This window comes from Rhinopithecus bieti, unplaced genomic scaffold (genome assembly GCF_001698545.2).
Source record: "Rhinopithecus bieti isolate Rb0 unplaced genomic scaffold, ASM169854v2 scaffold_65363, whole genome shotgun sequence".
Taxonomy (NCBI): domain Eukaryota; kingdom Metazoa; phylum Chordata; class Mammalia; order Primates; family Cercopithecidae; genus Rhinopithecus; species Rhinopithecus bieti.
This window is the reverse complement of record NW_016824727.1, coordinates 30,393-43,562: the sequence shown is the minus strand read 5'-3', so window position 1 is coordinate 43,562 and position 13,170 is coordinate 30,393. Positions and strand designations below refer to the sequence as shown.

Sequence of the window (13,170 nt, the reverse complement as noted above, 5' to 3'; positions counted from 1 at the left end):
CTCAGTTGAAAATGCAGAAATCACCGGTCTTCTGTGTCGCTCGCGCTGGGAGTTGGAGACTGGAGCTGTTCCTATTCGGCCATCTTGCTCCGCCCCTATTCCAATACTTTCTTTGGATTCAGTTTTCTTTTTCTTCTTGACTTCTTGAGATTAAAACTTGGTTCATCAATTTTCAACATTTCTTACTTTTTAAAAGTGCATACAAAGCTATAAATTTATCTTTATATACTGCTCTAACCCCATATCACAAATTTTGATGAGTCATATTTTTACTATCATTGAGTTTAAAATATTTTATAATTTTTACGTTATTTCTTGTTTTATTCACAGTTATTTTACAGTGTTTTAATTTCCCAACATATGGAGATTTTCTGGCTCTCTCTCTCTGTTGCTGATTTACTTGTTTCACTGTGATCACGTAACATACTCTGTATTATCTCAATCGTCTGAAATTTGTTGAGACTTGCTGTATGCCCAGTAAATAATTTAATTTGATAAATGGCCCACTGCATTTGAAACAAATATGTCTCTGCTGTTGTTGGGTAGAGTGTCATATATTTGTCTATTATGTCAAGTTGCTTTATCATGTTTTAAAATCCTTATAAACTTCCTGATATTTTGTCTGTTTCTTACAGACATGGAGGAAACTGTGACATCTCTATGATTGTTGAGTTTGTTATTTTGCTGTTTGTATTTGTTAGTAAGATGTTTCAAAATAAATAAGGCAAAATAAAATCAAGTGCTTACAAACTTAAGATTGTATTCTTATTAGATCAATTCTTTCATCTTTGTGAAATGTCCTTTTTGTCTGAAGTAGTACTTGTTGCCTTAAACATCCGCATTGTCTAAAATTTATGCACCTGCACTATCATCTTTATTTTGGTTAATGTTTGTGTGGTATATGTTTCCCATTCTTTTCTTTTCAACCTATCTGTATCCTTATATTTACAGTGTGTCTTTTTTTTTAACATTTTCTGTATTGCAAGTCTGTTGGTTAATTAATTTTGTCAGGTTTTGCTTCTCTGAAAAGTCTTTATTTCTGTTTTGAATTATATATTCACCTTGTATAGAATTCTGGGTTTGTGGTTGTTGTTTTGTTTTATTACATTTTGTTTTATTGGTTTTCCCTCAGCACTTTAAAATGCCACTCCATTGTTTCTGCTTGCATAGTTTTCACAATAAGTTTGCTGTAATTCCCATTTGTGTTCAACTGTATATAATGTATCTTTTTTTTAAAATCTGGATACCTTCAAGCTCTTTACTTTGATTTTCGTGTGTGTGTGTGTGTGTGTGTGTGTGTTCTACTTTGGCATTCTCTAGGCTTCTTCAATCTGTGATTTGGTATCTCATTAATTTTGAAAAATATTTATCATCTGTGTCTTCAAATATTGTTTCTAATTTTTTCTCTTCTTCTGGTATTGCATTTACATATGTTATACTGTTCAATTTGTCACACAGTTCTTGAGTACCCTGTTCTAGTTTGTTTTCTCGCTATTTTTCCTTCTAGTTGTTCAGTTTTGTTGACATTTATTGACCTATTTTTACTTCAATAATTGTTTCCTGGGTTGTTGAGTTAACTGATGAACTCATAGATGGCATACAATTTATCTTTTTATTCTTGTGTCACTTGTGCTTTTGATGTCACATCTAGGAAGGCTTTGCCTAGCCCAAGGCCACATTTACTTCCATATTTTCTTCTAAGAGTTTGACAGTTGTAGCTGTTACATATATGTCTATGATCTAGTTTGAATAAATTTTTGTCTATGGTGTGAAGAAGAGGTCTAACCTCTTTTTTATCTTTTGCATGTAAATATCCAGTTGTCCTGGCACCATTTGTTGAAAATATGATTCTTTTCCCATTAAGTCATCTTGACACCCTTGTTGAAAATCAATTGACCATAAATGTGAGAGTTTGTTTCTGAACTCTCCATTCTGTTCCATTGACCCATATGTCTTCTATAAATTCTTATAGCTAATTCTACATTAGACTTTGGTTTTCAGATGTGGTAATCTCATTAGATTATGGTGACATGTTTGGTTACAAGTTTTATCTTCTCCTTGGCAACATTTTTTTGATTACTGCTCTTCTTTTATTTGTTTTTGTTGTTCCTTTCTCTTTTTTTGAGACAAGGTCTCACTCTGTTGCCCAGGGTGGAGTAAGTGGTATCATCATGGCTCACTGTAGCCTCAATCTCCTGGGCTCAAGTGATCCTCCCACCTCAGCCTCCCACGTAGTGGGACTACAGGCATGCACCGTCATGCCAGGCTAACTTTTTCATATTTTGTAGAGACAGGGTCTTGCTTTGTTGCCTGGGCTGGTCTTGAACTCCTGGGCTCAAGCAGTCCTCCAACCTCAGCTTCCCAAAGTGCTGGGATTACCAGTATGAGCTACTGCACCTGGCCTTGTTATTCCTTTCTTCCTTTTATCTTGTAGTATCTTGATCCTTTTTGCTTATTATTTATCATTGAGGTGAGTTTGTCCTAAATAAACTTTTTGCAGAAAGTTTATGTGGATATATTAATATCAATGAGGCATTAGGAGTGAGTTTTAGATTAGCAGGAATTCTCTTATGAAAGGTATTGATTGTATGTGTGAGTTTTCAGCCTTTACTTCTCTCTAGCCCATCAAGATCAAAGCTGCAGAGTTGTTTACATTTCAGAATTTCTTTCCTCCCCTCTCCACCTTACAAAACAGACTTTCACTGCAAAAATGACTTGTCAGCGTGATTATTTGTTCTGGTCCCATCTTTCCTACCTTTTGAGACTTGTGTTGAAAGGAGTCCAGTAAAACCACCAATGCCAGCTTGTAGACCCTGATCCCATTGTTATAATGAATGAATGACTGTTTTTCGTATCAAAGTGTCATACTCACACCTTGATGGAAGAAAGAAACAAGGCCAGGGGCAGTGGCTCATGCCTGTAATCCCAGCACTTTGGGAGGCTGAAGTAGGAGGAATAATTAGACTTTGATATAAAAAATGGGGAAGATATGGAGGTATAAGATATGAAGAAGTATGTCTTCTTGGAGTTTTCTGAAATCTGCCAGCCATGAGCATCCACTCTTTGTATCTTTTGATACCCATTTTATGTTAACTATACTTCTATTTTGTGGTTTCATGGCTTCAGATATCTTCCAGCTTAATTGTGCGCTGTCTTTAATTATTTGCAGCAATTTCTGAAAGGAGCAAGAAGAAAGACCAGACCTTTCTTTGCCATTTTAAACACTGGTCATCTTTTGAAACCCCATGAAAGGCACAGTGGGTGACCATCTACCTCAGGAGTGGGCAAACTATGGGCCTTGGGTAGTCTGGTCTCCTGTCTGTTTTTGTAAGGCTTTATTGGAACCCATACACACACAAACTGATCATCTCTTGTTTTGTGTTAAGTTTTCTTATAATTATTCTTTTCTATTTCGTCTAGCTGAACTACCATTTCATCTTGTGTATGCCCTTTCCAGTCTTAAATTATAGAAGCTATGTCTTTGTGGTTTTAAATTATGGAAGCTGTGTCTTCTTGTGTTTTAGCATGGCAAGATATTTGTTCTTACTTTTCCTCTAGAATCTCCAGTGGATTACTTTCAAAAGTAGGTATTGCTTCTAAGTTTCCTGACTTCTGTTTCCTTCTCCCTGTTCTGTAGTATCTTTATAGATTGCATGTTTTCTCTTATCCTTAAACAAGGTACAAAAATGTTCTGATCAAGGTTTGCTAGCAGAGAGGATAAGTGGCTTGCTCTTAGCTTAACTCTCTGTCTACTTAATGGATGTTGAATTCCCTTCTCAACTCAACAACTAGAAGAAAGGTTAAGATAAATTAACCCCAGTCCAATATCTAGTTTCTACTGGGCTTTTATATGTCTTCTATGGTGGCTTCTCTCCTCTTACTTCCTTTACTGTCTGTGCAGGATGTGATCAGCTGGGCTCTGTCTCTCTGAGTTACTTTGGTAGTATTACTAGTTCCAAGATCGGATAATAGCTTACAGAATTAATTAGTTCAGTGAAAGCCCTGGTTTGATCACAGAGGCAGAGACTGAACTATATTTGTAGTGCTGACTAGACCCTAAACTTGGCCAGGTAGCTTGTACCTGTGTCAAAAGTTGGAGGAGGAGATTGACAGCTGAGGTGTCTCCAAGGGAATTACAATTATTTTCGTTTTCTTTGTGTCTGTAATTATGTCTCTTTTCTTAAATTTTGTATTTGTAAAATTTCTTAATTTTTGTTTGGCTATTTGTTTTATTGACTTTTTCATCAAACAACCAACTCTTCTTTAAGCACTTGGATTGAAATGTGTTAATTAATTATAATGTTTTAAATTTACCATTAGTCACACATACAATACAAAAAGATATTTGCATTACAAAATTTTAACCCAAGCAGTTAAAACTAAACTCCAGCTTGATCACCATTCCTAATACCAGGCCCTTCTCAGAGGGGAGGGTAAGTAAAAGTCCATTTTGGTAACTAGTTTAACCAGAATCTTTCATTGTTTCCCTGTTTTTCTTATAATGTCTTCCTTTGAATTCTCCTCTTTTTTTCAAGAGTTCCATCATATGATATATTCCTTTTTGCTTACAGATTGACCGCCTAGAGGCATGCATCCCCCTACTCCAGTCTGAGCTGGTTCTCTCTAGGCCTGAGGCTCAGTTATCAACTTGGGACTTTTATTTACCCTCCCTCAGGATAGGTACCTGGTTCTTGGATACCAGGTCTTTCTCTTGTTTGATATACTCCTTTATTTTGGTGGCAAACATTCCGTAATCACTTCCTGAGAATGGTGACATTTGAGGTAGATTTTCTGAGTCTTTATATGTTAGAATATGTTTTTATTCTCCTTTGCCACTTGATTGATAATTTGGCTGCACATAGAATGTAGGCATTCACAGGGCTTTTGGGAGCAGCTTCCCTTGAGGAGAAGGTAGATACAGTTAAGATCTTCCCTGCAAAGACTGTGTGAAATGACAAGGGTAGCTTGGTAAAGGTGTATCTTGTCTCTTACGCTTATGCATCTACTTTACCACCATGGAATTAGCTTATTATAATTTATTGCATTCCTTCACTCAGCTAATCTTGTTCATGGTAGAAATTTTATTTTTTATTTTTTATTTTATTTTATTTTATTTTATTTTTTGAGACGGAGTCTCACTCTGTCACCCAGGCTGGAGTGCAGTGGCGTGCAATCTGGGCTCACTGCAAGCTCCGCCTCTGGGTTCACGCCATTCTCCTGCCTCAGCCACTCAAGTAGCTGGGACTACAGGCATGCACCACCATGCCCGGCTAATTTTTTGNCTTTACCACCATGGAATTAGCTTATTATAATTTATTGCATTCCTTCACTCAGCTAATCTTGTTCATGGTAGAAATTTTATTTTTTATTTTTTATTTTATTTTATTTTATTTTATTTTTTGAGACGGAGTCTCACTCTGTCACCCAGGCTGGAGTGCAGTGGCGTGCAATCTGGGCTCACTGCAAGCTCCGCCTCTGGGTTCACGCCATTCTCCTGCCTCAGCCACTCAAGTAGCTGGGACTACAGGCATGCACCACCATGCCCGGCTAATTTTTTGTATTTTTAATAGAGACAGGGTTTCACTGTGTTAGCCAGGATGGTCTCCATCTCCTAACCTCATGATCCACCCACCTCAGCCTCCCAAAGTGCTGGGATTACAGGCGTGAGCCACCATGCCCAGCCATGGTAGAAATTAGTATTGCTAGTATCATGGTAGAATTTTATATTAGCTGGATCCTAGACCTAAATGCTTCTTCCTTGTGCTTACGTATTCTGCAAGTAGGTGACGGTGGATGCTAGGTATTGTGTTATGTGATTTCATTGTATTATATGACGAGGTAGATACTATTAGCCTCATTTGCAAATTAGAAACCTGTTGTTCAGAAAGCTTAAGTAACTTTCTCAGAGTCACATGGCTGGTGAATGGTAGAACTGGGATTTGAATCCAGGCAATCTGATGGATTCAAGAGGAACCTGTGCCACTATGTGATATAGCAATAACATCTAGCTAATATACTTTCCTGAATTAAATCACTGTCATATTCAGAGTTCTGTGTCACTATTAAGACCCTCCACTATTGTGTATATTAATTACATTTCCCCATTTTAATCCCAATATCTATTCATTTTTATCACAGTCTTTTCTTATGGTCACAAACAGGCATAGAACAACAGCAGCAATGCAAAAACCACTTTTATATTACATGTTCCAGGGATTTAACCCAATGACCTGTGATATAATGATACTGACTAGTATTTTTTTCATTTATCTGGGAATGGGAGAGAACCTCTACCAGAACGTTTTAGAATCTGTGTTATGAGTAACCAGAGTCTTATTCTTCCTCATCTCCAGGCCTATGGATTCTGGGGTGCCACAACTCAGACTTTCGGAACAGAGGCATGACCGCCTTACTGAAGGTTTCTAGTTGTGACAAGAACACTGGTGATTATTACGAGGACAGTTATGAAGATATTTCAACATACTTGCTGAGTAAAAACAATGCCATTGAGCCAAGAAGTTTCTCCCAGAATTCGAGACACCCTAGCCCTAGGCAAAAGCAATTTAATGCCACCACAATTCCAGAAAATGACATAGAGAAGACTGACCCTTGGTTTGCACACAGAACACCAATGCCTAAAGTACAGAATGTCTCCTCTAGTGATTTGCTGATGCTCTTGCGACAGAGTCCTACTCCACATGGGCTATCCTTATCTGATCTCCAAGAAGCCGAATATGAGACTTTTTCTGATGATCCATCACCTGGGGCAATAGACACTAATAACAACCTGTCTAAAATGACACACCTCAGGCCACAGCCCCATCACAGTGGGGACATGGTATTTACCCCTGAGCCAGACCTCCAATTAAGATTAAATGAGAAACTGGGGACAACTGTAGCAACAGAGTTGAAGAAACTTGATTTTAAAGTTTCTAGTTCATCAAATAATCTGATTTCAACAATTCCATCAGACAATTTGGCAGCAGGTAATGATAATACAAGTTCCTTAGGACCCCCAAATATGCCAGTTCATTATGATAGTCAATTAGATACCACTCTATTTGGCAAAAAGTCATCTCCCCTTATTGAGTCTGGTGGACCTCTGAGTTTGAGTGAAGAAAATAATGATTCAAAGTTGTTAGAATCAGGTTTAATGAATAGCCAAGAAAGTTCATGGGGAAAAAATGTATGGTCAACAGAGAGTGGTAGGTTATTTAAAGAGAAAAGAGCTCATGGACCTGCTTCGTTGACTAAAGATAATGCCTTATTCAAAGTTAGCATCTCTTTGTTAAAGATAAACAAAACTTCCAATAATTCAGCAACTAATAGAAAGACTCACATTGATGGCCCATCATTATTAGTTGAGAATAGTCCATCAGTCTGGCAAAATATATTAGAAAGTGATACTGAGTTTCAAAAAGTGACACCTTTGATTCATGACAGAATGCTTACAGACAAAAATACTACAGCTTTGAGGCTAAATCATATGTCAAATAAAACTACTTCATCGAAAAACATGGAAATGGTCCAACAAAAAATAGAGGGCCCCATACTACCAGATGCAGAAAATCCAGATATGTCATTCTTTAAGATGCTATTCTTACCAGAATCAGCAAATTGGATACAAAGGACTCATGGAAAGAACTCCCTGAACTCTGGGCAAGGCCCCAGTCCAAAACTATTCATATCCTTAGGACCAGAAAACTCTGTGGAAGGTCAGAATTTCTTGTCTGAGAAAAATAAAGTGGTAGTAGGAAAGGGTGAACTTACAAAGGACGTAGGACTCAAAGAGATAGTTCTTCCAAGCAGCAGAAACCTATTTCTTACTAACTTGGATAATTTACATGAAAATAATACACACAATCAAGAAAAAAAAATTCAGGAAGAAATAGAAAGAAAGGAAACATTAATCCAAGATAATGTAGTTTTGCCTCAGATACATACAGTGACTGGCACTAAGAATTTCATGAAGAACCTTTTCTTACTGAGCACTAGGCAAAATGTAGAAGGTTCATATGAGGGGCATATGCTCCAGTACTTCAAGATTTTAGGTCATTAAATGATTCAACAAATAGAACAAAGAAACACGTGGCTCATTTCTCAAAAAAAGGGGAGGAAGAAAACTTGGAAGGTTTGGGAAATCAAACCAAGCAAATTGTAGAGAAATATCCACACACCACAAGGATATCTCCTAATCCAAGCCAGCAGAATTTTGTCACGCAACGTGGTAAGAGAGCTTTGAAACAATTCAGACTCCCACTAGAAGAAACAGAACTTGAAAACAGGCTAATTGTGGAGGACACCTCAACCCAGTGGTCCAAAAACATAAAACATTTGACCCCAAGCACCCTCACACAGATAGACTACAATGAGAAGGAGAAAGGAGCCATTACTCAGTCTCCCTTATCAGATTGTCTTACGAGGAGTCATAGCATCACTCAAGCAAATAGATCTCCATTACCCATTGCAAAGGTATCATCATTTCCATCTATTAGACCTATAGATCTGACCAGGGTCCTATTCCAAGACAACTTTTCTCATCTTCCAGCACCATCTTACAGAAAGAAAGATTCTGGGGTCCAAGAAAGCAGTCATTTCTTACAAGGAGTCAAAAAAAATAACCTTTCTTTAGCTATTCTAACCTTGGAGATGATTGGTGATCAAAGAGAGGTTGGCTCCCTGGTGACAAGTGCCACAAATTCAGTCATGTACAAGAAAGTTGAGAACACTGTTTTCTTGAAACCAGGCTTGCCCGAAACATCTGGCAAAGTTGAATTGCTTCCAAAAGTTCGCATTTATCAGAAGGACCTTTTCCCTACAGAAACTAGCAGTGGGTCTCCTGGCCATCTGGATCTCGTGGAAGGGAGCCTTCTTCAGGAAACAGAGGGAGCGATTAAGTGGAAGGAAGCAAATAGACCTGGAAAAATTCCCTTTCTGAGAGGAGCAACAGAAAGCTCTGCAAAGACTCCTTCCAAGCTATTGGGTCCTCTTGCTTGGGATAACCATTATGGTACTCAGATACCAAAAGAAGAGTGGAAATCCCAAGAGAAGTCACCAGAAAACACAGCTTTTAAGAAAAAGGATACCATTTTCCTCCTGAACCCTTGTGAAAGCAATCATACAATAGCAGCAATAAATGAGGAACAAAATGAGCCCCAGATAGAAGTCACCTGGGCAAAGCAAGGTGGGACTGAAAGGCTGTGCTCTCAAAACCCACCAGTCTTGAAACGTCATCAAAGGGAAATAACTCTTAATACTCTTCAGTCAGATCAAGAGGAAATTGACTATGATGATACCATCTCAGTTGAAATGAAAAAGGAAGATTTTGACATTTATGGTGAGGATGAAAATCAGAGCCCCCGCAGCTTTCAAAAGAAAACACGACACTATTTTATTGCTGCAGTGGAGCGGCTCTGGGATTATGGGATGAGTAGTTCCCCGCATGTTCTAAGAAACAGGTATGAATTCATTGGTTACTCCTTTGCTCTGCTCTTGTGACATTTGACTTTACCAGATGATGATACCAACAATGAGAGTTAGAGGATGAAAAATCAAGGTGGCTTGAAACTCTTACTCTGGTGAGATAGAAGAGAGGTTTACAAGAGGGTAGAGGAATCAGGGTCAAGAAGGAGCAATGGGGAGCAGGAAGAAAGTCAACCTCACCTATCAACCTTATGAGCTGCAGGGGAGATCTTAGTCTCATCAAAGAACTTTAAGCGAGGCAGAAGAAGTGAGTTCATGTTAAAGAGGTTAAGGACTTGTGGAGGATTGGTTTTCATGATACTGGGGATCCAGAGGGCAAAGTAGGAGGATTTTATTTTTAGATGAGTAGAGGGAGGTTGAGCGGTCAAGTAGCACAGAGAAATGTGGAATATAAACATAAGGAGAGTCAGTCAGTCAGCAAATATTTATGGAGCACCTGCTACATGCCAGACACTTTTGTACACATTGGAGTGCAGCACAGCAGGAGCTTATATTCTGTTGGAAAGAGCAAGAGACAAGTTAGTACAAAACTAAATAAGGCAATCTCAATGGTGTTATTCAGGAGATAGAATAGAATAATATGGTAGAGAGAATAATATGATAGAGTAATATGGTAGAGTGTTACATTAGCTGTGGTGGTCACAGAAATCATCTTTGAGGAGTTGAGACCTAAATGATGATAAGAGGCCAGCTGATGGAGCTCTGAGAGAAGACGTTTCCAGACAGAGGGAAGAGAAAATGCAAAGGCCCTGAGAATGGAAAAAGTTTAGCATGTTTGAGGAACAAGAAGGGACGAGCATGACTTGTCACTTTCCCACCTTGCTTTCTAGCTCAACTAAGCCCTTATTGCTGCACAGCAACCATAGAATATTTCCCTAGTCCACTGACTTTCTCATTCTCCTGGACCTCTATCTTAGGATTTTCTGTGTTTTCCTTACATCTCAAACACCTTTTTTCCATTCTCCAATGCCCATTTTCACTCTTAGCTGATGCTGTGCAATGAACCTCCATAGACTCCCAGCATCACATTTACTGGCATTTGTACCCATATACTCTGCCTGCACACTTATTACAATAAATAGAATATCTGCTCCTAAGGCCAACCTCTCCAGTTTTGTACTTGATTCCCATCTCTTCTCCCTTCATAAAAAATGTTGCTCCAGCAATTTCTCCTTTTCTCCCTTACATCATCAATTTCTCTCTCCACTAGATTAATCTCATCAACATCAATTATGCTATTATTTCCTCCCCTATCTTTACAGAAACCATCTTAAAATAATTGTCCCTGCTTGCAGCCTTTGCATCTTTTCCTGCCATTCTCTCCTCTTTAACCCACCCCAAAGAAGCTGTTATCTCTATTATTTTATAAGAACTACATTTTCAAGGTCATTATTGATCTTTACATTACTAATTCCTAGTCCTCATCTTATTTGAATTCTCAGTAGTATTTGAGAGGGGATTACTCCATCCTTGATATAGGTTCTCACTTGGTTTCTCTAACACCACTTTTCTTCACTTTTCTACTAAACTCACTGCCAATCTTTGTCAACTTTGTGAGTCCTTCTTCATCCCCCTAATCTTTAAAGGTTAGAGTGCTCCAGGGATTAGTTGTCCAACTTCTCCTTTATTGTGTTTTTACTCACTCTGTGATGATATTGTTTAGCCTCATGATTTTAAGTACTAACTATCTGCAGATAATTCCAGTTGAATATCTGGAGATATTCTCAGATCTCTCTCCTGAAGTCAAAATTTACATATCAACTCCCTACCTTAACATGTACACAATTAGACTCTTCATTCCTACCCCTTCCCCAAACCTGCTGATTGCCCAGCCTTCTCCATGACAATCAAAAACCATTCCTGGCCAGGCATAGTGGCTCACTCCTGTAATCCCAGCAGTTGGGGAAGCTGAGGCAAGTGGATTGGTTGAGCCCAGGAGTTCAAGATCAGCCTGGGCAACATGGCGAAACCTCATCTCTATTAAAAATACAAAAATTAGCCAGGCATGGTGGTGCATACCTGTAGTCCCAGCTACTCAGGAGGCTGAGGCACGAGAATCGCTTGAACTGGGGAGGCAGAGGTTGCAGTGAGCTGAGATGGCCTCACTGCACTCCAGCCTGGGTGACAGAGTCAGACTTGGTCTCAAATAAATAAATAAATAAATAAATAAAACCATTTCCTATTTCAGTTATTCAGTCCACAGACCTTGAAGTTCTCCAAATCTTTTTTTCTTACATTAACATCTAATCTGTAAAGGATCCTGTATTAGTCCATTTTCACACTGCTGATAAAGACTTACCTGAGACTGGGCAATTTACAAAAGAAAGAAGTTTAATGGACTCACAGTTCCACATGGCTGGGGAGGCCTCACAATCATGGCAGAAGGCAGGGAGGAGCAAGTCATGTCTTACATGGATGGCACAGGCAAAGAGAGAGCTTGTGCAGGAAAACTCCTCTTTTTAAAACCATCAGATCTTGTGAGACTTATTCACTATCACAAGAACAGCAAGGGAAGGACCTGCTGCCATGATTCAATTACCTCTTATCAGGTCCCCCCGACAAAACATGGGAATTCAAGATGAGATTTGGGTAGGGACACAGCCAAACCATATCATTCCACCCTGTCTCCTCCCAAATTTCATGTCCTCACATTTCAAAACCAATCATGCCTTCCCAACAGTCCCCCAAAGTCATAACTCATTTCAGCATTAACTCAAAAGTCCACAGTCCAATGTCTCATCTGAGACAAGGCAAGTCCCTTCCACCTATGAGCATGTAAAGTCAAAAGCAAGTTAGTTACTTCCTAGATACAATGGGGTATAGGCATTGGGTAAATACAGCCATTCCAAATGGGAGAAATTGGCCAAAACAAAGGGCCTACAGGCCCCATGCAAGTCCGAAATTCTATGGGGCAGTCAAATCTTAAATCTCTAAAATGATCTCCTTTGACTCCATGTCTTGCATCTGGGTCATGCTGATGCAAGAGGTGGGTGCCCATGGTCTTGGGCAGCTCCACCCCTGTGGCTTTCCAGGGTACAGCCTCCCTTGTGTCTGCCTTCATGAGCTAGCATTGTCTGTAGCTTTTCCGGATGCTGGTGCAAGCTTTTGGTGGATCTACCGTTCTGGGGTCTGGAGGACGGTGGCCCTCTTCTTACAGCTCCACTAGGTGGTACCCCAGTAGGGACTCTGTGTGGGTGCTCTGAGCCCACATTTCCCTTCAGCACAGCCCTAGCAGAGGTTCTACATGAGGGCCAACCCCCACAGCAAACTTCTGCTTAGGCATCCAGGCGTTTTCATACATCTTCTGAAATCTAGGCAGAAGTTCCCAAACCCTAATTCTTGACTTCTGTGCACTCACAGGCTCAACATCATGTGGAAGCTGCTAAGGCTTGGGACTTGCAGCCTCTGAAGCCATGGCTGGAGCTCTACGTTGGCCCCTTTCAGCCATGGCTGTAGCAGCTGGGACACAGGGCACCAAGTCCCTAGGCTGCACACAGCACAGGGACCCTGGGCCCAGCCCATGAAACAACTTTTTCCTCTTAGGCCTCTGGGCCTGTGATGGGAGGGGCTGCTGTGAAGACCTCTGACATGCCCTGGAGACATTTTCCCCATTGTCTTGGGGATTAACATTCAGCTCCTCATTGCTTATGCAAATTTCTGCAGCCGGCTTGAATTTCTCCTCAGAAA

General features: G+C 39.6%; 1 protein-coding gene across 1 annotated transcript in view; it reads left to right on the top strand.

Annotated features, from left to right (window-relative positions):
• LOC108522388 (coagulation factor VIII-like) overlaps positions 1–13,170 on the top strand; it is a gene marked incomplete at its 5' end in the record, with an annotated part of 86,112 nt that overhangs the window by 47,369 nt on the left and 25,573 nt on the right. Inside the window, 2 exon segments of the mRNA XM_017862523.1 lie at positions 6,354–8,021; positions 8,024–9,458. Coding sequence (XP_017718012.1) covers positions 6,354–8,021; positions 8,024–9,458 — 3,103 coding nt within the window.